The following is a 24137-nucleotide window of genomic DNA, read 5'->3' as shown; positions in this document are numbered from 1 at the left end:
TTAGCAGAAATACTAAATAACATAGTAATAAAAGCTACTTTCTGAGCATGATAAAACTACTGACTTAATATTCAAAATTTAAAGACAATGGTTTTCAAACTCTTCAATATTAGGATCCCTTTTCAATCTTAAATATTATTGGAGAGCTTTTGTATACGTGAGTTTTATCTATTGATATTTATCATAGCACAGGTTAAAACAAGTTAGCAAAAGTAACATTTCTAATAAAAATTAGTTATATATTCCAAACCTGTCCCTCCTAAAATTAGTGAGACTAGAGGCATTGTTTTACTTTTTTTTTTCCTCTGAATTTCTTTATTGCCTGGCTTATTAGAAGATAAATGAATTCTCATATCTGCTTCCGCATTCAATCAGTTGCAATATATTGTGGTTGAAGAAAATCCAGCCTTACACAGATATGTAGTTGGAGAAGAGAAAAATGTTTTATAAACTTTCAGATAATTCTTTTCAGATAATTGTGGATATTCCACTTTGATACTACACCAAACCTCAACAGGAAGCAGTTTCTTAAAGGCTGGTTGCAAGGTGGAATCTGAAACCATATCAGTGAACTTTGTGAACTCTGTTACATTAAAATCCATCTGTCTATCTTGCACTTTGAACAGATCTTTACCCATGAATGATCCTGTAACATGCATCAGTTACTTGGAAAACATGAAAAAAATTCCATGGGAACAAGTGAGCAGCAGAAGTGTCTTATGCATACCTCCCATTTTTGCATATAGAATAATAAAAAGACAAGTACTCAAGGCTCAAGATTCATCTAAGGGCATTGAATGAAACCAGCTTTTTATTTTATTTTTTTAAACTCCAGGTCTGTGGCAATGAAGAATGGCTAGCACAGTGGGGAGCCACTGTCCTGATTCATGCTAAGGCACCCGGAGTTTTACGCATCATTGCTTTTGCCTGGTGAGCACAAATGTTAGCACGATGGAAAGGGTAATGTCTTAGTAGTAGTATGAAAAAAGTTTTAACCTCGTGGACCTCCTGAGAACATCTCTGGGACAGCCCCCACCAAGAAGGAGCAGCCCACACTTTAAGAACGACTGCTTTACAAACATTACTGCTAAAGCCAGTAGCAAGACAAGGATAACCCAAGCACTACTACCAGTTAATTCTTCTAGGCTCTGTAAGGAATTCGTAAATTAAAACACAGAAAAAGTGGGATTTATATCATAAAAGAGAACACAAAATTCATTTGACCACTATTTACTAAGAGCCATGGAGTCTGCCTTCTAGCAGGGGAGATACACAATAAGAAAAGAGGCTACGCTGGATGACTAAGTATTGTGAAGAAAGGTTGTGCAATGGGCTCTGAGTGGGGTGGTAAATGGAAGAGGTGCCGTTAGAGAGGTGGGTCTGGCCTAGGTCATACCAGGCCCTTAAAGGCGTAGTAAGGATTCCCTTTGCTACACTCAATAAAATGGGGTCTCAAAGGGTTTTGAAACAGGGGACTAACAACCTGACCGATGACTGTTATTCACTATTATTTTTTGACCCAGAAAATCCAATGAAAACTATGAAAACTAGTAATAAAGTTTTGTAACGTGGATGGTTGAATAAAACAAATCAATAGTTTTTATATCTCATAATTAGTTACATACCAAACAAATGAATTATTTATACTATTTCTCAATAGCAAACCTTAGAGAAATACTGGATTTAATTTCAACACTATTATTAAAATAACACCATGGCAAGATCCTTCCTCATGTTAGGGACAAAATATTTAAAGTAAGTCTCTATAACAATTTGACTTCCCCAAAAGACCAATTTTAAAAGTAAATAATTAAATAAAATTCAAAATGAAATATTCCATTACAATTGCTGAAAGAATCATAATACGATACTCACAACTGTTTTTGTGACCAACTTTTAAAAAATCAGTTTTGAAAGTGTGTAAATACCTCATCAGAATAGGAAACAGATTTGCTCGGTGGGCTGCTTTCACTACTGTATTATCTTCAGAAATGCTAAAATGCACTATCTCTTCCTTAAAGCTTCTGTCTTCAAGCAATCTTTGTAAGTTTTCCCTTTAAAAATAGAATTCAGCACAAATCATCACTTAATCAATAATACTTTTTAAAAAAATATAATAGAGTACTATACATAAATGAACTATAAATGAAATAGGTATTAAGAATAGTTTATACTGTAGTTGACATCCATAAAGGAAAGTCTTCACACAAATACCTTCCAAAATGGCAAGTTTTCAAATTTTAAAAGGTAAAAGGGATTATAAGGGGTTAGTCAATAATTCAGCTGTTTATAAAAGCATAATATGAAAGCTTTCTTCAGTTCTTAGGGTGTGATTATGATGACTCCCTAAGTAATCACCAAGATTTTATGACATTGTATAAGCAAGAAGAAATGATACAGCCACCTCAACACATACTTTTCAATTAATATTCTCTCTCCTACCTTATTATCTATGGAGAAGCACTCTTAACAAACAAATATACTTCCAGTTTTCATTTCTTACCTGAAAATAGCATTATGATCACCTTAGAAAGGAGGGAAATTTCCTAGGCCTTTATAAAATTACTTTATAAGAAGATGTCTGGTAGAAAGATTAAAAATCAGCCCCCCAAATATTTCTTTAGCTTCAAATAACTTACCTGTAAGGGAGGATATGTGGATGTTTATATGTCATTATGCAATCCAGTGTTATTTTTTGCACCATTTGATCTTGGTGTAGCAACAACTAGGAATGATATTTTATAGAATAAATTAAGGAAGTCAGATATACACATACCATGGGATCATAATTTACTTGTACTAATTTGCTCAATTAAAATTCTTAGAATCTAAATTCTTAGACGTGGGTTAAGGATGATTCCTGATAATAGCTTTACATTTTCCTGGAGGTAAAGGAAGATGAACAGAATATATGCAAAGAACAAAACAGAAACACAACTCTGACACCTGCCTCCCACAGGCCAGATTCTCAGGTCTGTCTTTTGGCCAAGGCCAATTCCCTACATGAATCTAGGTTTACACCAACTGGGCTGGTCCTGTGACGAGACAGAGCTCTTCTAATACCGTGAAGGTAAGAGCAGTCAGGAAGATGCCAGGAGAGAAGACCTGGCTCCGAAGCCTCTCTGATCAGTCAGTTCAGAATTTTGTTTCCTGTGGACAACTGAGAGTTTTGAGCTCTGGCTCTACGAACAAGTTATATCTGAATTACGGGCAAAACAAGGACAAATTCTGATGAAATAACATGTTTCATTTAAAAAACATCCAAATGAAAAGAGAAAATCTCATTTCCCCAGATGGTTTAGAATGACATCCAATCTGCTTCTGACGTTAATTTTTTTCTGCAACATTTTTTGGAATTCAAGGTCATATATTGTGATTTCCACGGACTATTATTCTATCGTTTTTCATTCAGTCGAAAAGATCCTGAAACCCTGGTGCTCCATAAGGCTAACTTGCCTAGCAGTGAAAAGTAGCAGCTCTCTCGGCATAAACCCTCACTCCCTTCTAAAAACGAATTCTCACTAGAAAACTAACGCTTTGTTATACTCACTGTTAATACAGCTGATCAATGTTTAGTCACCCCAACTTTCTTTAAAAATCCGCTAAATTAGTACTGTGTAAAACTGTTTCTCAAGATACAGAAAATATCTGTTAATTAAAAAAAAATTAGACTTAAAAGTGTAGATATGGGCCCTATTCCAACAATCACGGAAAACCTAGAAGTTATTTTGGCAAAGAAAAAGGGAGATGAAAGTTCACAAGTAACTGTAGTGGCAGGAATTTATTTTACTTACCTGAAGATACAGCTCATATAATTTGGATTCCAGATATAAGGCTCGTGGATTCGAAAACTTAGAGAAAACTTGCAAATGAGCAATTAACTGCCTAAAAAACAAAAAACAAACAAAAAAACCCCGAGAAAAACAGAAAAAAACAGAATTAAAGAACAGACATTATTTTCTTGAGATGACAGTACCCACTAATTTTAGTCTCTGACAGGTACTCTGAACACCTTGACTATAGCTTCACTGTTAATTACACAGACAAGTTTTAATTATTTGCATTTAGGGAATCATTCTCCAGGAATTCCAAATCTCAGGCAGGTCCTCCCCTGAAATCCAGGCTCCCCACCCCAGAAAATCATTCAGGATGTCCTCAGAATAAACCATAAATTAAACCAAATGTAGAAAGAAAGTAATCAAAATGGTAATACGTTCCAAAATTGAACACAGATAATTTTTGGAAGGACTCCTTATCTAGTTCCTATGCAGTAGACAGGAAAGTGGAAAAATATACACTTTCTCACTTTTATATAACATAAAAACTGATGTCAGGCAACAGAGGTCCAAATTTGGGTAACCATGGCTCTTGCTTACCAAGAAGGAGGAAGAAAGAGCAATGTTCTGTGGTAAAAGTTAAATCTGAAGATGGGGTTGCCTCGAACAAACCCCACCATCTACCAAGACGAACGAGAAGAGCGCTTCTACTGCATTTACATGCTCAACTTTCTAATCCATAGACTCCACGAGGCTTTAAAAATACTTAAGCAGGGAGAAGTGAAGAGAGGTGGGAACCAAGCTGCATGTGTGGTTCGGCCACTCTGAGCTGTTGTTGACTTTGGGGAAAGTCACTGAATGTCTCAGAGTCTCAGGTTCCTCATCTCGACAAAGACAAGACCTCCCAGATTTTCTGCGAGGATTGAATGAAAGACCACAAGTTGTGGTGCTTCAGCTCCCAAGGGTTTAGCAAACAACGCATTTCTCTGTTTTAGGCAAAAGAAAGCACAACTCTGAAAGCCCTACTAGTTAATGTAGAGAAAAATGGCTGGAAATTATGACCTCTTTAAGATATTGTAGAGAAATAGGGGTAAGGGAAGCACTATTATTTATATTTAGCTTAAATGCCTGTGATGATTAGTCTTATGTGTCAACCTAAGTTGCAGTACCCAGTTATGTAACAAAACACTAATCTAGGTGTTGCAATGAAAATATTTTGTACACGTTGTTAACATCTACAACTAGTGGACTTTAAATAAAGGAGATTACCCTCAATAATGTGGATGGGCCTCATCCAATCAACTGAAAGCTATAAGAGCAAAAACTGATGTTTCTCAGAAAAGGAATTCTGCCGTAAGACTGTCACACAGAAATCCTACCCTTTGAACTTCACATTCAAGACTACAAGCATCAAATCCTGCCTGAGTTTCCAACCTGCTATCTGCCCAACAAATTCTGTACTTGCTGGCTCCTATAATCACGTGAGCCAATTCCTTAAAACAATACTCTCCACACACACACACACACCCCATATATATCTCCATTCTACTGGTTCTGTTTCTCTGGAAAGCTCTGACTGATACAATGTCTCTGTAATTACTTATCACTGAGCCTTTGCAGTTTTACAAATAAATTTTTAAAATCTTCTACTGAAACATACACTCCTTCCCTCAACATTTATTATTTTTTATGTGCCATGTAGCCTTCAGGAGACAAAGAGAACAGGAGCTAATTTTCACATTCTCATTAAATACCTGCCAGTGAGGAACGTGTTCCATGGATTATAAAATTGGGTTATGAATATACTGAGATGGCCCCAAGAATGTGATTATCCATTTCCTTACATTTTCAATGATGGGGAATGCTAGCAACATTCTAGGTTTGGCTACAGGGGGCAGGAAAATTAATTAAGACATGGAACGTATTTTTAAAGAGTTTTTAATTTACATAGATGATTTATAAAAAAAATTAGTACCCAAGGCAAGGAGCAGCACCTGATTAGAGGTATGAACAACTGTTATCAAAGTTTGAAGGTGGGTAAGATAACTTCTAGTTTAAAAGACAGGAAGAGCTTCAGTGAAGAAGCAGAATGAGAACTGTGCCTTGAAGTATGACTAGAATTTCACTTGGCAGCAATGAGGCAAAGGGGACTGCAGAAAGAAGGACATAGCAAAGGTCCAGGGGTGAGAATGGAAGAGGTATGAATGCATGAATCGCTTATTCGTTTATTCAACAAGTAAACACAAGGACAAACCTTTGGATAGCTGTTATGCTGAAGGATACAAAGACGAAAACAGCAATCTCTGTCTTAGAGGAAGTAGTAGGGGATAGAATGCTCAGAGTTGTGAGAAGGTAGGAGCAGAGAAGGAACTATGGTTCCATGAAGCTTAGCCATGATCTTAGTATATAAACTCCTGCGCTTTATACACTATTTCCATTAGCTGGTAAGCCCTTCTGTGCTTGGCAAACTTTTGTTTTGCAGCTTCAAAGGTGCCCTCCCCTTTGTAAAAGTCTTCCCTTTGTGATAGAATTAAGTCATTTTTTTTTACTGTGCTCCTGTAACTCCTTTAAAAATACTTCCGTTAAAATATTTCACCAGGCATGAGACTGAGCTTCTAGCTCTGCAGAAGCTAGGGACCATTCATCTCTGTTGCCCAGCACTTAGCAAAAGGACCTCGATACAGTTGCTGAATGATGAGCTAACAAACGGCTCATGGGAAAGACTCAACAAATGTGCATATCAGATTGAGATGTCAAGTGTTAAAATAACACAGCAGCACCAGTCTGGCGGATCTCTGACACCCCAATTCAGACAATATTCAAGTAAGCTGGAGTACCTTCTGAAAGCAGAGTCACTTCTTTTTTCTAACGTTTCTAACAATTCAGGTAAATGAATAATCCAGAGAGTCAGAAAGAGAATTTAACAGCATAAAAAAAAAGAAAGCCAAAAGTAATCAGGAAAGAAGTCAAAAGGCAAAGTTAAGAGTGCTGATGCACTTATTTATAAGGGAAAAGATGTTCCATTCTGTGTTGCCCCAGCACACGAACATAATGTCCCGATGCTATGAAAGTGAACGACAAAGGTCAAGGGCATTTAACTGCTCCAGGCCCCAGTGCTCTCATCTATAAAAAGGTGCTACGATCAGATGACTCCAAAGTCCCCAAACTCTAACATTCTGTGGCTAAACAAGAAAAAATAAACAGTAAGCAAGCGAAGAAAAAACTCAGAACACTGGCAGTTTTCTTCAGGTTGTAAAAGAAAATCTCAGGAAGATTCAGCACTTTGGTAAATAATTATCTGAGTAATTCATCTTGTCAAAGACTGTTTCACAGGAGGTCACAAGAGGTCTCTTCCCGCTCCTCCTGGATCCGTGGATCTGTAACCTTTCAGCAACGCTGAACTTACTTGGCCGCAGCTCTTCTTGTCTTTTTCTTTTGTGAGGGTTCATCTTGGGGCGCCAGCTCTTCCCCCAACCCTTCATCCTCTCCGGCAACCGGTTCCTCTTCTATTTCCTCTGCCCCCAGCCCTCTGCCTTTTCTTCGCAGATCCTGGGTTGGTGCAACTTGCAGATCTGCTGGGTAATACTCATTGCTACAGTGGAAAGAGAGTAATATGAAACAGATGAAGCTAAATATCCTAAATGCTTATGACAGATGTATGTCCCCAGTTCACAGACTCACACACAGAAGAGACATCAGAGGCATCTTCTACAACATTTAAACTCAGCCCCTCTTAAGTACCTAATTTGACAAGTCAATCACTAACTGCAGAAGACAGCCATTTCATTGTTACACTGTTGAAAATATTTGAAATGTCTTCTTTGGACTAAGCTGATATCAGCCTCCCTGTCTCTGGAACCACAACTTGGGGAGGAGGGGATAGGGGTAGATTATATTAAAGTATGGTATTCAGTCCTCCAGGTATGACCTGGTAAGACAGGTGGGACTATCAATTCATCGCTTTTGAGGGAAGTCACAACATGACACAGACTCAGACTAAATGTCCAGGCAATGAAAATCAGTAAGGCTTTATGTTGTGGCTCCTCTAAACTAAGCTTGTGCAGTTGGTATTCACATTTGTTCTTACTGAATTCCATCCTTTTAATTTTGGTCCATTGCTGTAGGTAACTAATGTTATCTTGAAGGCTATCATTCAGTGCATTAATTTTGTGTCACTTTGGTTCATTCATCCAACAATTATTACTTTGTTGTCTGTTTTGTGCATGACACTGGGCTACAGATATAAGGAAACTGATCAGATAGACTTTGAAGTCCTCACTCAAAAATACACTGATAGGGACTTTCCTGGTGGCACAGTGGTTAAGAATCCGCCTGCCAATGCAGGGGACAGGGGTTCGAACCCTGGTCTGGGAAGATCCCACATGCCGTGGAGCAACTAAGCCCGTGTGCCACAACTACTGAGCCTGCACTCTAGAGCTCATGAGCCACAACTACTGAGCCACCGTGCTACAACTACTGAAGCCTGTGTGCCTAGAGCCCGTGCTCCACGAGAAGCCACCACAATGAGAAGCCCGTGCACCACAACAAAGAAGAGCCCCCGCTCGCCACAACTAAGACCCAATGCAGCCAAAAATAAATAAATAAATAAATTAATTAATTTAAAAATACACTGATACAATACATATTTGAGGATAGCATCCTACCAGCACACCTGGAAGAAATACACTATAGGTTAATACACAACACTACACCTAGAGGGCTGAGACACTACCATACTCAATGTTGTACTCTTAGCTAGCAGGATCTTACCCTTAATAAGTAAAAAATAAATGAATGAATGAAATGAGCAAAGTTGTCCTTTACAAACTGCACCATTATCCATTTAAAAACGTGTGTACTATACTCTCAGCCCTCAATTAACCACATGACATATTAACCTTTACCTCCATGCACAGCATGTTCACTCAGTCATTTATTACATAATTCATACAAAGCACTTATAAGAGTGTCTAACACACAGCAAGTACTCATTAAATGTCACCTATCATTGAGATACTGTTGCTATTGTTGGTCATTCATTTCTGCTTCTGGTTTGGTTCTTCTCAGGGCATGTTTACAAGGAATTCACAATTAGTCCCTAATATCAAATTATTTGAAGCATATTTAGAAGTATAAATCTATAACCCCCCAAATTAAAAGCCCATAATATATTTCAAAGTCAGAATTAAAGGTGACCTTTGGGTTTTTCATTAGTTTGGATCATTTACAAAAGTATTAGTTATAGGTAATCAGTACCAAATAATCTTCAACATTTTTTTAAAATTGTGTCTTTTCAGTCTTTAAGTTTTCTTTAACTCAGAGACTCACATGCTGTTACAGGCTCTGCTCTCCATCCACACCTCACGGCACCTTGTGCTACTAGAGGAAGGTCTTTACATTAAGCTAAGGAGTAATTTATTTCTTTGGGGAAAAACTTGAAAAATTAACACGAAAGGAACTTCATATCCTACTAACACCTTTAATACCAGCTTGCATATGTACAGCCCCTTGCAATTCACAAAACAACTGATAAACACTACATGATCTTCAAAACAAGGCAAGGAAGCTGAACATCATTGCTCTTGTTTAGACATAAAGCCCAAAGACCTATGTGAAAAAAAGAGAAAATCATTACTCTTCCACCACCATATCTACTGACCTGTGTGCATCTTTGCTTGTAACCTTTCCCAGAATGAATTATCCATGCAAACCTCATCGCTTATGCACGGAATCCTGTCTCCTCCTGCCTATTCAAAGGCAGGGCTCTCGCGATTTTATCCTCTCTCTTGCATTACCCATTTCCCCTCCTTTCTGTATCATTCATGCTAGCATTGCCTACACACAGGCTGTTTAAGCTCAACGTCAACCCAGACGACAACAGCTCCCCTTCTGCTCCCACACCTCCTTCCACCTATGTCTACTTCCTTATTTCAAGAACTGCCCATACTTGCTGTTTCCATTTTTCTTCTCCATTTTCTCTTAAGCCATTTTAATCAGAATTTCATCCCTATCAGGTCAACCAAAACAACTCTTGTTAAGGTCACTTCCAAAGCCAATGGTTAATTCTTTTTTTTTTTTTTTTATCTATCATGACAAGTAAGGTTTATTCCAATGATACAAGAAAGGTTTAACTTTCTAAAGTCAATCAGTATAGTTAGTTACATTAAGAGAATAAAGAAGAAAAAAGCATACAACTAACTTATTAGATACAGGAAAATAATTAGAAAATTTTCTCACAAATTAATGATAACCATTTTTTTATACAGCAGGTTATTAGTCATCAATTTTATACACATTAGTGTATACATGTCAATCCCAATTGCCCAATTCATCACACCACCACTCCCACCCCCCTGCGGCTTTCCCGCCTTGGTGTCCATACGTTTGCTCTCTACATCTGTGTCTCAATTTCTGCCCTGCAAACCGGTTCATCTATACCATTTTTCTAGGTTCCACATATATGCGTTAATATATGATATTTGTTTTTCTCTTTCTGACTTACTTCACTCTGTATGACAGTCTCTAGATCCATCCACGTCTCAACAAATGACCCAATTTCATTCCTTTTTATGGCTGAGTAATATTCCATTGTATATATGTACCACCTTTTCTTTATCCATTCATCTGTCGCTGGGCATTTAGGTTGCTTCCATGACCTGGCTATTGTAAATAGTGCTGCAATGAACATCGGGGTGCATGTGTCTTTTTGAATTATGGTTTTCTCTGGGTATATGCCCAGTAGTGGGATTGCTGGATCATACTGTAATTCTATTTTTCATTTTTTAAGGAACCTCCATACTGTTCTCCATAGTGGCTGTATCAATTTACATTCCCACCAACAGTGCAAGAGGGTTCCCTTTTCTCCACACCCTCTCAAGCATTTGTTGTTTGTAGATTTTCTGATGATGCCCATTCTAACTGGTGTGAGGTGATACCTCATTGTAGTTTTGATTTGCATTTCTCTAATAATTAGTGATGTTGAGCAGCTTTTCATGTGTTTCTTGGCCATCTGTATGTCTTCTTTGGAGAAATGTCTATTTAGGTCTTCAGCCCATTTTTGGATTGGGTTGTTTGTTTTTTTAATATTGAGCTGCATGAGCTGTTTATATATTTTGGAGATTAATCCTTTGTCCGTTGATTCATTTGCAAATATTTTCTCCCATTCTGAGGGTTGTCTCTTTGTCTTGTTTATGGTTTCCTTTGCTGTACAAAAGCTCTGATGTTTCATTAGGTCCCATTTGTTTATTTTTGTTTTTATTTCCAATACTCCAGGAGGTGGATCAAAAAAGATCTTGCTGTGATTTATGTCAAAGAGTGTTCTTTCTATGTTTTCCTCTAAGAGTTTCATAGTGTCCAGTCTTACATTTAGGTCTCTAATCCATTTTAAGTTTATTTTTGTGTATGGTGTTAGGGACTGTTCTAATTTCATTATTTTACATGTAGCTGTCCAGTTTTCCCAGCACCACTTATTGAAGAGCCCATCTTTTCTCCATTGTATATCCTTGCCTCCTTTGTCATAGATTAGTTGACCATAGGTGTGTGGGTTTATCTCTGGGCTTTCTATCTTGTTCCATTGATCTATGTTTCTGTTTTTGTGCCTACCATCGTGTCTTGATTACTGTAGCTTTGTAGTATAGTCTGAAGTCAGGGAGTCTGATTCCTCCAGCTCCATTTTTTTCCCTCAAGACTGCTTTGGCTATTCAGGGTCTTTTGTGTCTCCAAACAAATTTTAAGATTTTTTGTTCTAGTTCCGTAAAAAATGCCATTGGTAATTTGATAGGGATTGCACTGAATCTGTAGATTGCTTTGGGTAGTATATTCATTTTCACAATACTGATTCTTCCAATTCAACAACATGGTATATCTCTCCACCTGTTTGTATCATCTTTAATTTCTTTCATCAGTGTCTTATAGTTTTCTGCATACAGGTCTTTTGTCTCCCTAGGTAGGTTTATTCCTAGATATTTTATTCTTTTTGTTGCAATGGTAAATGGGAGTGTTTCCTTAATTTCTCTTTCAGATTTTTCATCATTAGTCATTTTTACCTTGTTGCTTTCAATAATTTTTCTATGTCTTTAATTTTTGTCAATTTGATTACTACAAGTCTTGGCGTGTTTCTCCTTGGGTTTATCCTGCCTGGGACTCTCTGTGCTTCCTGGACTTGGTAGGTTATTTCCTTTCCCATGTTAGGGAAGTTTTCGACTATAATCTCTTCAAATATTTTCTCGAGTCCTTTCTCTCTCTCTTCTCCTTCTGGGACCCCTATAGTGCGAATGTTGTTGTGTTTAATGTTGTCCCAGAGGTCTCTTAGGCTGTCTTCATTTCTTTTCATTCTTTTCTCTTTATTCTGTTCCACAGCAGTGAATTCCACCATTCTGTCTTCCAGGTCACTTATCCGTTCTTCTGCCTCAGTTATTCTGCTATTGATTCCTTCTAATGTAGTTTTCATTTCAGTTATTGGTCATCTCTGTTTGTTTGTTCTTTAATTCTTCTAGTTTTTGTTAAACATTTCTTGCATCTTCTCGATCTTTGCCTCCATTGTTTTTCCGAGGTCCTGGATCATCTTCACTATCATTATTCTGAATTCTTTTTCTGGAAGGTTGCCTATCTCCACTTCATTTAGTTGTTTTTCTGGGGTTTTATCTTGTTCCTTCATCTGGTACATAGCCCTCTGCCTTTTCATCTTGTCTATCTTTCTGTGTCGGTCGATTCTTATTCTTCATCTGACTGATGTCTCAGACACATTTGATTCCACTGTTTACTCCTTCCTTGAAATACTTCCTTCAAGGGACATTAAGTGGTCTTGATTCTTCTGTCACTCTTTCCTAGCCTCCTTGACTGATTCCTTATCTTCTAACCTCTAAATATTGCTGTCAGTCCTTGGAAATTTTCCCTCTCTACATTTATAACCCCAGGTGTGATTTCATTCCTTGTCTCTTAATTTTAAAAACCATCCATATACTGATGAGTCTCAAATTTACTATCTTTAAACCAAACCTTTCCCCTGAACTTTAAACTCTACATTCAACTGCCTACTTGAGATCTGTGCTTAGATGTCTATTCAGTATCCTAAACTTAACATGTCTTTAAAAAATGAACTCTTGATCTTCCTCACAAGTCAGCATACTTCTGCATTTCTGCCAATCTCAGTAAATGGTAACTCTGTTCTTCCAGTTGCTCAGGCCAAAACCTTACAGACATCTTTGATTCCTCCCCTTCCTCCTTCATGCACCCCCCAAACCCCCATCCCACGAGTGATCTGCTGGCAAGTCCCACAGGCTAATCTAGTTGTAATTCTTCAAAAATATATCTTTTTGAATTGAAATCCTTCAAAAGGTGTTCAGGATTCAACTACCTCTCATCACCTACACTATTCTCACCTTGGTCACCATCACTTCTTGCCCAGATTTTTGCAATCTCCTCCCAACTCTACTCTGCAGTCCCTCTGCTCTCACCACTGCCATCCCACAGTCCATTCTCAACATGGCAGCCAGAAAAATCCTCAAGAAAACTTAAGTCATGTCATCCTGCTTAAACCTCCCAATGGCTTTCCATTTCACTGACAGTAAAAACCAAAGTCCTTACTATCACTTAAAGGCCCTACACATATTCAGTCTCCTGTTAATTTTTTGCCCTCACCTCCAACTACTTTCTTTCTGGATCACCCTGCTGTAGCCACGAGACTCCCTAGCTGTTCCTTGAACAAGCCTGGCAGGCTGTGGTCTGTAGCCTGCCTAACCTAAGCCTACAGCATTTTCCCATGTAATGAAATGATTCCAGAAAACATAACTTTTTATTAATTGACTTGTAGTGTTCTATATACCACATCCCTTATCTTTAGAGTTTTAAAGCAATCTGACTCTCACACAGCATACCTAGTCAAAATAAAACAGTGCTCCAGAAAGTTCTTGTTATTCTTTGAGAGCACATTCCTTGGCATCATGGGAAACAGTCAAGAGGTTCAAAACAGAGTGGCTGAGGTTGAGTTACTGGAAAGTACTTTTAAGCCCCAGGCCGGCAAGAAAACAACAATAGGGCAAGAAATAACAAGGCCACTGTACACTGATCTAACTCAGTACGGCCTTTCTTACTTTCTTACTTTAATATATTATATATATTATTAACAGCATTTGTGGGCTGGTTAAATTTTGATTCATGTAAGATTAAGTGGTAAACAAAAGTTGTTTAGTTGTTATCTGATGGAGCCAGTGCTTTAGAGAGGTGCCAATGATTTGAAAAGATGACAGATGTAAGAAAAGAACTCAGCCAATCTGGGAATTTAATACTTTGCACCTTCTCTTCCTCACACCCTACCAGAGACATATTCTTAGGCAAGAACACTTACTTGATAAATCTCAAGAAAAGCGGGGAAAGCTCCCTGGACCGTGGCTCTACCCTTTCTGGGAATTTTGCCAGAGCTCGCCAGAGCAAAAACCGAAAATTGGTATGGTCCAATCTTTCCTGAAGGTCGGTTTTCAATGCGAACTGCTCATGATAAAGAGTTCCAACGTTTCCTTCCTGAGTCTGCTCCGAACTTGCATCTCCAATGGACTTCTCCTCATCTCTTGCGTCATTTTGCAGTTCTTTCTCTGAAAGAAAAAAGGTCATCATAACCACTAGAGAAATGTTAACAACTACCCTGTGTGTTTCTGCCAGTAACGGCATTCATTTCTCTAGTAATACAAGCAAACGATAACAGTATCCAAAGGTTATCAAAGATAATACATTTCTCATTTCCGCTTTCCAATTTCATGTGTAATTACGCAGTAGAAATTAAATAGTTAAACAACCATTTCCCCCTGCAGCCCCCTCCTTCATATCCCTTTACATACCAGCATGTGTAGCTGCTTTTTCTAGATGTTCATAGTAGACTTTCCAAAATTGCTTATTTTCCATTTCGTGTGCATGAGAACTAAGAGTAAAGATCATAAAACAAAACATGTGGTATGGACCCTATTTTGAGATATCTCATACAAAAAAAAAGTGAAAGGATATAACTGAAGTACTAATTAAGCTATCCCTGAATGTGGGGTAATAAACAACTTTTGTACTTTAGTTTTCAAAATGCCTGTTCTGCTAAGGTCTAATATTTAGGGTTTTGAGAGGCCACACATAATATATTTCCAATCTGACAAAAAGCCAGAGTAGGCCCTCTGAAGACAAATGCCTGCAGAAGGACAGTTGTCTATAAATGAGGCACAACATATGTATTTTTTATGTGATTATGAAGGTCCTTTTTAGAGCTAAAGGGTTTTGGATACTAGACAGCAAGGGTTTTAAATTAAATTTTTAATTTTTAAATTAAAGTTTGGCTCAATGACTCAATATATATAAATAAAATTATACAATTATTTTACAGTACTTATTACTGTAAAAAAATTCAATAATACAGGTGTATAATATAAAGTGAAAAGAGAAAATTCTCCAAAGTTATTTCAAAGTACAGAGAAACATATATAAAACACTTGAATTGTCAAAAACTTGGCACCAGATAGAATAATTAATGTTTACTTTTTCTTCACCTTGTCCCACAAAGGCTTTAAGGTAGCTATAAATACCATACACACCCATTCACTTAAATCACACCCCAGAGTATAATACTGGCTCCATCATCATTCTGCAGTAGTGAAAGCACAACAGCTTCATCCATTTCACCCAGGCTTACCTTATGAGTTCAATAACAGGATCCCAGAGAGCACTGAAGTTAACATATAACATGCCTAACAGATAACGAAGTGGTATCTGCAAGCATAGGAAATTAGTTTAGATTAGCACCAAAATGCAAGGATCCTGACTTGGACAACCTGAGGTTTAGAAAGAAGCTTCTGCTTTAAGAAAAAACTTGCAGGTGCCAATCCAAAATTCAGGTACAGTCATTTTCCTCCTCTCCCCAAAATGTCGCTCGCTATTTAATAGAGAAGAATCACTTAAGAAAACATAGTACTCACTCACTCCAGATGTTCACGAATAAAGGATATATTTGAATAAACAGATCTGATTCATGATTAAATTCACTCCTAACAAATACTGCCATCACCTGACAAGACAAAACTTGAATGGTAATCAGTAAAGCACAGGTGCCAAAGAACCCAGCAAAGCACTATGTGAATGGCAGCTGAGGCTTTATAAGCAGATGTGTGAGTTCTCAAAACTAGGCATTAAAAGAGTTCAGTTCAGAGGGTCTGAAGTTTTCAGTCTCCTTTTGGAATGACAGTCACTGTCACTAGCATTCCCTCGCTCAGGAAACATCAGGTAAAGTGGTAGTTCTATTATTATTTGGGGGTGGGGTGCTTGTGTCTACCTTAGCAGCAGAGCCCTTTTCCAAATGGAACATAACACAGGATGCTGATATACAGAACAGGTTAAGGAAAGAACTGCTCTGCTTGAAAGGGGAATGCCTCCACTTGGCCTTCTTCCCAAAGGGATAGTGATGTATCCTCAAGGGTCATGGATGGAAAATCCCTGATACAAAAGGTAGAGGGCTGACGTCCTGCAGCAGTGAACAAATCTGGAGACGAGTATCAGGCTGTCAACTTGACCTTGTTCCTCCTGCTGCCACCTACTACCTACCCGCACACACTACACACATACTCAGGAGAAGGGAGGATAGTAAATTATTTCTACTGTTGAAAAGGCTGCAGAGCCATTTAACTCAAAGCATTGAACAGAACTGGGTATTTACTTAGTTTTAATTTCTTTTTTTTATAATTCTTGCTTTTAAAAATTCTTTCTCTCTCTCTTTTTTTTTTGGTGACTATTTAGTATGCTTCTCTTTTTTCAAATGCCAGCTAAACAGACTTTAAAGTGTAAACTGAGTTAAAAAAAAAACCCAAAAAACAGTTTTTACCTCCTGTAACGGCCCATCAGGGACTGCAGTCTGTACCACATCATGTCTTAGTTTTCTCAAATGAAGAAGCTTCTCTCTGTAATCATTCACAGTTGCTGGCACAAGTTCTGCCTGGCGTAATATAGCAAAGACAGACTGACGCTCTGAGAGCCCATCATCCTGAACAACCAGAGGAAACCAGGAGGCAGGTCAGTATTTTGATTTTCCAAAAAGAACATTAAATGTGAACAGAAGTCTAAAAAAGAAAAACTGGCATATATTAACGTTTTAAATTAAATAAGCAACACATTTTTTGAGTAAATGATTCATTCTTCCTCACATCATTTACTTTTTGGTAGATAATCTAGGTTTAGTGTCTAGCATAGACATGACAAGTAAAAAACAGGAAAGTAATTCTCAAAATCACTCAAGTTGATTGGCAATATCTTTTGAAATAAAGAAAATGTATATATACTTTCACTGTACAATTCTACTTCTAAGTAGAAGTAATTTCTACTTCTGGAAGTAGTCATTTGCATTACTGAAATGTTTCCCTGAACAAAGATATCTGTGTAAGGATGTTCACGGCAGTATTATTAGAAATGCTGAAAAACTACCAATAACCCACCTAAGCATCCATCAAGAGGGAACTGGTTAAATACAATATTTTAAACTGTGGGGCACTATTCAAACTTCAAAAGAAATGAGGTAGGGCTAGAGGTACGGATATGGAAAAACTTACATGACACCATTTGTTTAAATGATGTGTGTATATACAAAAAGTCTGAAAGAATAGTCACCAACTAACTGTGGATTTTCAGTGGTGGCCTTGCTGAGGGGATGGGAATAAGAATTGCAAAAAGTTTTTTTCAAACTCTGTGATAGATATTTACACGGTATTTGAATTTTCTGTAAAATTATCATTTTGGAAAACAATATGTCAAGTTACATTTTTTAAAAGTTACCCAAAATGAACAGTTAAGATACCTCCATTAATTCCGGAAGCCGAACCTCAAAGTGGTTTAGGATCCTTATTGTCAAAAGCCGAATCTAGAGAAATTAAAAGGCATGTTTCAAACTCCAACGTTTAAACATAAGAAACTGATTAAGAGTCAGTGAGACCTAAGTTTCATGGAATTATGAAAGATATACCACTTGTCAGAGTAATACATGTTTATTCTATTCCTTATTTCATATTCAACACCAACCGACACCTTATTCAAATGGTACGTGGAAAAATTAATGACCAGACTAGACTGAGAAGATAAGGTTGCTCATAAAATGGTGTTGCTTCTTTGAACTATGACACTGTAAGCATCTCTGTAAATAAGCGCAAAGAATCTGATTAAGCTTACAACTCCACTGAAATTAATGATTTTTCTTTCTAAATAACATGTTCAGGTATTTCTATATACCTGAATGAGCAGCAGAGTCACCTACAGAGCTTTGAAAAATCATGCAGATACGTCACTTCCACCCTATGCCTGCAGAATCAGAATTTGAGGGTGTTGGAACCCAGAATTTATATTTTTAGTAAGTGCCCCAATTAATCCTGCTGCAATCAGTTTGTAGGTCAGTGTTTAGGAATCACTGCTTTAAATAGAAACCACCCCAAAGCAGCATTTTCTGATTAAGGAGCTCTGACAACCACTGGCAATACACGTATAAAACAAAAGATGAGAGGCAGAGAACACACCACGAAGCCGCAGTACCTTGGATATGCCAGTTGAAATGTTTGCTCGTAACTTGGGAAATAATTCCATTAGAGCTTCCTCTGAAAGTGGCCCCCTGCAGCCACATAAGGATAATCTCTGATAATAGAGATCAGCCAACAGCAACACAGATGGTTCCAAAGGAAACGCTCTGCAATGAGATATTTATTAGACCCAAACTGTACCATACACCACAGAGAACTTAGGCTATACTAGAAACCACAGAAAATTATCACTGATGAAGGAAATGTAAGAACGAACAGGTGAAAGTTTTACATGGACATTTAGCATCACTTGAGACATGAAGAAGCTGAGGTCCACCAACAGTGAGCCACACACTCAAGGAAAGACACACAGCCAGAGGCAGAGGCAGAGGCAGAGGCAGGATTATAATATGGTATTTTGACTGACGTCAAATGCTGTCTTTTCAATCCACATACTCAATAAGTGACAGTGACATACGGGGGGATATATAATATTCACTGAGTGTTTTCCATGTGCCGGGTACTGAGCTATGAGGGAAGCAGTACAGAGCAGGGGGCCGGCACATCAGCTCTGGGGTAGGGCAGCCCAGGCTTGAAGCCAGCCCATCATCATCATCATCATCCATGTAACCCTGGACAAGCCACTTAACCACTATGTGCTATCCTCCAACAAATATTTACTGAGTGCCTACCATGTACCAGTGACTTTTCTAGATACTGGCTATAGCAGGAAACCAAGGAAAAAGTCCCTATCCTCCTGGAGCTTATATTCTAATAGGGGAAGGTCACCCACATATAAACCATAAATAATGACAGTGACGAGGACAATGGAGAAAAGTGAATCAGGAAAAGGAGGCTGGACTGAGAGACTGGTGCGTGGGGGAGAGGGCAAGAGGGCGAGGGGGTGGAGAGGAGTGTTGTTTGATATGGGGGTGGTCACGGAAGGCAGAGACTGAAGGAAGTCAAGAAGTGAGCCAAAAGGCATCTGGAAGAAAAGCATTCCCGGCAGAGGGAGCAGCGATGCCAAGTCCCAGACAGGTGTGCTTGCCTATGTGAGGAGAATCGAGGAGACCAGTGCAGCTGGAACAGAGCGAACAAGGAGGAGTGGCTGGGGGTGAGGCCAGAAGCCAGGGCCTAGATTACACAGAGCCCCGAGGAACATGATGAGGACTGCGGGTTTTATCCCGAGCAGGCTGGGTGCCACGAGAGCAGGGTTTCTCATCAGTGGCTCTGCTCACGCGGGCCAGGTGACTCTTTGTTGTGAGGCTGTCCAGTGCACAGCAGGGCGCTCCTTACCCACCACACTCCAGTAGCAGCCCCCAGCTGCGATGACCAAAAACGTCTCCAGAACGGCCCGTGGTTGAAAATCACTATTTCCGAGGGTTGTTGGCAAAAGAGTGACATGTTCTCTTTCACGGAAAAGAATCATCCTTGTTGTTGGGTACAAAACAGACAGCAGCAGGGCAAGGATGGAGGCAAGGAAACTCGTTAGGAGGCTACTGCAGTCATCCAGATAAGAGATGGAGGTGGAGACCAGGGTGGCAGCAGGTGCTGAGCAGCTGGGGTTCTGGATTTAAGAACTCGAGTTCCCCCTTCTACAATGTTAACAGTACCTATACCTCAGGGAGTTGTTGTGAAGATTACAATAATAACGTAATAATAATGTACGGAAAGTACTCAGAAGAGTGACCGGCACATAATAAAAATTCAATAAATGCAATTTGTGTATTGTTATTACTGCACGCACACGAGGTAAGTACTGCTACTCCCTTTTGAGAGAGAATAAAGTTGAGATTAACTAACTTACTCAAGGCTATCTAGCTAGTAAGTGATGAAGACAAGGTTCAAATCTGGGTTGTCTTGGCTGTGAAACCTCCAGCGTAACCAGTAGCTAGTGCAGCACCCAGCACTGAGGCCTGCATCTACAACTTTCACAAATGAAAACTTGCACTGCCACCCTCCAAGCCGATTCGCTCCTATTAGAGGTTTCTGGGCCTCCTAGGTTAAAAGCACCTGCCCGGGATGCCAGCTGGCCTTCCACAGGGGACAGACAAATCCCACTCTGTTATGCATGCTTTTCTGTTTTAAAACCTCCACAGATGCCTTAAATTGTTCCCACCAAAGAATACAGTGTGAGAAGTTTAAACAGAATGACTTAAAAAAAAAAGGGAGGGCTTCCCTGGTGGCACAGTGGTTGAGAGTCCACCTGCCGATGCAGGGGACACGGGTTCATGCCCCGGTCTGGGAAGATCCCACATGCCGCGGAGCGGCTGGGCCCATAAGCCATGGCCGCTGAGCCTGCGCATCTGCTGCAGTGAGAGCCCCTTGTACCGCAAAAAAAAAAAAAAAAAAGGGAACACATACGGATTACGGTAAGTAGGAAGACAACAAAGAAAAACTCCTCCTTAAAAAATTTAAAGCAATTCAATTAACAATAGAGAGACAGTGGCCTTGCCCAGATTGGGGAATGTACAGAGATTCTGGATTACTGCACTAAGTCTTTTAACTGGTCTCCTTTACCCTCCTTCAGTCTCTTCTCGACATAGCAGCTTGAGTGATCCTACTTTGGCCTACGCCACTCTCCTGCCAAAAACACCTCCTGTGGCTTCCCCTTTCACTCACAGTAAAAGCCAAGGCCCTACAATGGCCAAAGGTCAAACACTACCTGCCACCACGAGCCCCATATCCTCCTCTCCTTCTACCCTCTCCTCGCCCTACTCAGCTACAATAGTTCCTTGCTGCTCAAGCAAGGCACCCACACAGAGCCTCGGCACTCACATCTTCCCTGGGTTTGGGACAGAGTGCCCCAGGTCCCAGATATCCCATCCCCAGGGCTTACTCCCTTGCTGCTTCTGGGTTTCTGCTGAAACATCTCCTTGGTGAGGCCTTCCCTAGTTAAAACTCCTATTTGTCCCCAGCCTCCAGACTCTCGCTGTCCCGACTTTACTACTGTCTAACATGCCATATATTTTACTTGTTTATTTTGTTTAGTATATCTTCTTGCTAGTGTGTTAGCTCCATGAAGGCAGGGAATTGTGTGTTTCATTTACTGTGTCTCCCAGTGCCAAGAATAGGGCCTGGTACATGAGAAAAGCAATGAATACTTATTGAATGAAGTAAATGAGCAAATCTGTTGTTAAAAGCATGTAAATAAAATGGACTAGACTCCAGAAACAGAAGCAAACTACTACTTCACAAGATTTTTAAAACGCCTGACCTTTAGAAAGGGTGCTAAGCCGAGCAATGAATGGCTCCCAGTAACGGCCCTGTGCTAGGACCCAAATCAAAATAAACTTAAAAAAAACCAAAAACTGGGGCTTCCCTGGTGGCGCAGTGGGTGAGAGTCCGCCTGCCGATGCAGCGGACACGGGTTCGTGCCCCGGTCCGGGAGGATCCCACATGCCGCGGAGCAGCTGGGCCCATGAGCCATGGCCGCTGAGCTGAGCCTGCGCGTCCGGAGCCTGTGCTCCGCAACGGGAGAGGCCACAGCAGTGAGAGGCCCGCGTACCGCAAAAAAAAAAAAAAAAAAAAACCCAAAAACTGGATTGTTTTGCTATGTAGTAAAAGGACCACAGGAAAGTTTTCTGAAGTGCTAAGTTTGTCAAGCTGAGAAACACTGTGAAAGCAGAAACGTGTATGTTGGAGCCACGGTGCCATGTCATGTGACCAGCATTATACACCCACTTCACTCTGCAACACTAATTTACATACACAGTAAAATACCCTTTCACAAAGATGAATCTGTATTTAAAGACCGTATCCAAAAATGTTCTTATTTTAACTGGAAGATTTAAATCAATAATAAATTTCCTACAGGAATACAACTCAGGTAAAAAATAGATCCAAGATTTTGCCAACACAGAAGCTTTTATATTTCATTCATTATTAAGCTCAATGTAAGATATGTTTACTCACAATATTAAATTCTTCACACGTTCCACAGAAACCAGATGAAGAAGTTCAGAAGATTCTTCCAAACTTAGCAGAGTATTTACAGCTTGACAAAGAACAAATAAGTTTCCTTAAGGCAGAAAAACGGGAGAAAACCCATTACTTCTTTGACACAATAACTATAGACATCTCATTTTATCTACCACTTGGTATTTATACAGAGTTCTTAAAGTGAATCTGTGCCTTCTAAAGGATTATCTGTCAAATGTCAGAATATAACAGAAAGGAACTGAAAGGGGGTTCCAAGTCTTATATTTTAACTTTCTTAAGAGAAAAATATATTCAGAAATAGAGAATAAAAATGTACGTTCCCTTCAACTGAAATGAGGAGAAAATTCAATGGTTCTACCAACTGGTATTATCAAAATTAGAACTTTTGAGAATAGACTTAGACTTTTCAAAAGCTAAGAAATTATCTTTGTGTAAAACTCATGTTAATTTTATGACTCCAATTTATAAGAAATCACATATCCAATGGCTACTACCTATAATTGACTCAATTTATATTAATTAGATAATCATTTAATCCTAGACCAGAGGTTGGCAAACTATGGCCCACGAGTCAGATCTTGCGGGTAGTCTGTTTTTATATGGCCAGCAAACTAAGAATGCTTTTCACATTTTTAAAGGGTTGTTTAAAACAACAAACAAACAGAATATGCCACAAAGACTGAAGACAATGTGGCCCACAAAAGCTAAAATATTTACTGTATTGTCTTTTACACAAATATTTTGCCAACACCTGCTCTAGTTAGAAAAGGGCTATCCAACAGAACTTCCTTTCTGCAGTGGTAGAAAGGCTCTATATTTCTGCCAAATGTACTCACAATCCAATATGGTAGCCACTAGCCACATGTGGCTACTGAGCACTGGAAATGGGGCAGGTCTACTTTATTCTCTAACATGTCTGCTTAGTATCTAACACAGAACCTAGCAATTAATATTTAAATGAATGAGTACTATACACATGTGTTAGGAAAAAAAATACCATGCTAGAATAAAACAAAACACCTATTATTATTTATTTTTGTAGCAAAATTTTTTTTTATTAATCTTATTTTGATCAAAATACCTACTTTTAAATTGCTGTTCTCAGCTAGTTGGGGGAGATGGACAAGTATACAACAGGAAATGGTGTTTGGGGCAGGGCAGTCTAATTCTGCCTGTATGAGTCATGAAGATCTTTCTAGAGGTACTGTGTTTGAGCTGAGTTTTTAATTTAATTTAATTTATTTATTTTTGGCTGCCTTGGGTCTTTGCTGCGCGCGGGCTTTCTCTAGTTGCAGTGAGCGAGGGCTACTCTCTGTTGCGGTGTGCAGGCTTCTCATTGCGGTGGCTTCTCTTGTTGCGGAGCATGGGCTCTAGGCTCCCAGGCTTCAGTAGTTGTGGCTCGTGGGCTCTAGAGCACAGGCTCAGTAGTTGTGGCACACGGGCTTAGTTGCTCCGCGGCGTGTGGGATCTTCCTGGACCAGGGCTCGAACCCGTGTCCCCCGCATTGGCAGGCGGATTCTTAACCACTGCGTCACCAGGGAAGCCCTGAGCTGAGTTTTTTTTTTTTTTTTTTTTTTTAAGATGTTGGGGGTAGGAGTTTTTATTAATTAATTTATTTATTTTTGCTGTGTTGGGTCTTCATTTCTGTGTGAGGGCTTTCTCTAGTTGTGGCAAGCGGGGGCCACTCTTCATCGCGGTGTGCGGGCCTCTCACTATCGTGGCCTCTTGTCTCACTATCGTGGCCTCTTGTTGCGGAGCACAGGCTCCAGACGCGCAGGCTCAGTAGTTGTGGCTCACGGGCCTAGTTGCTCCGCGGCATGTGGGATCCTCCCAGACCAGGGCTCGAACCCGTGTCCCCTGCATTAGCAGGCAGATTCTCAACCACTGCGCCACCAGG

General features: G+C 39.4%; 1 protein-coding gene across 1 annotated transcript in view; it reads right to left on the bottom strand.

Moving 5' to 3' along the window:
* The window catches only part of UTP20 (UTP20 small subunit processome component), a 93007-nt gene that overhangs the window by 49450 nt on the left and 19420 nt on the right, over positions 1–24137 (bottom strand). The window contains exons 15-25 of the mRNA XM_082634618.1: positions 22214–22319; positions 18315–18465; positions 17590–17652; positions 16624–16782; positions 15442–15518; positions 14609–14688; positions 14122–14365; positions 7183–7368; positions 3795–3885; positions 2640–2725; positions 1929–2054 (exon numbers count right to left, since the gene is read on the bottom strand). Coding sequence (XP_082490744.1) covers positions 1929–2054; positions 2640–2725; positions 3795–3885; positions 7183–7368; positions 14122–14365; positions 14609–14688; positions 15442–15518; positions 16624–16782; positions 17590–17652; positions 18315–18465; positions 22214–22319 — 1369 coding nt within the window. The remainder of the gene's footprint in view (positions 1–1928; positions 2055–2639; positions 2726–3794; positions 3886–7182; positions 7369–14121; positions 14366–14608; positions 14689–15441; positions 15519–16623; positions 16783–17589; positions 17653–18314; positions 18466–22213; positions 22320–24137) is intronic.

Source organism: Mesoplodon mirus (genome assembly GCF_964341445.2).
Source record: "Mesoplodon mirus genome assembly, chromosome: 11".
In the NCBI taxonomy this organism is placed as follows: domain Eukaryota; kingdom Metazoa; phylum Chordata; class Mammalia; order Artiodactyla; family Ziphiidae; genus Mesoplodon; species Mesoplodon mirus.
The sequence above is the reverse complement of the archived record's forward strand: the minus strand, read 5'-3'. Positions and strand labels throughout refer to the sequence as shown.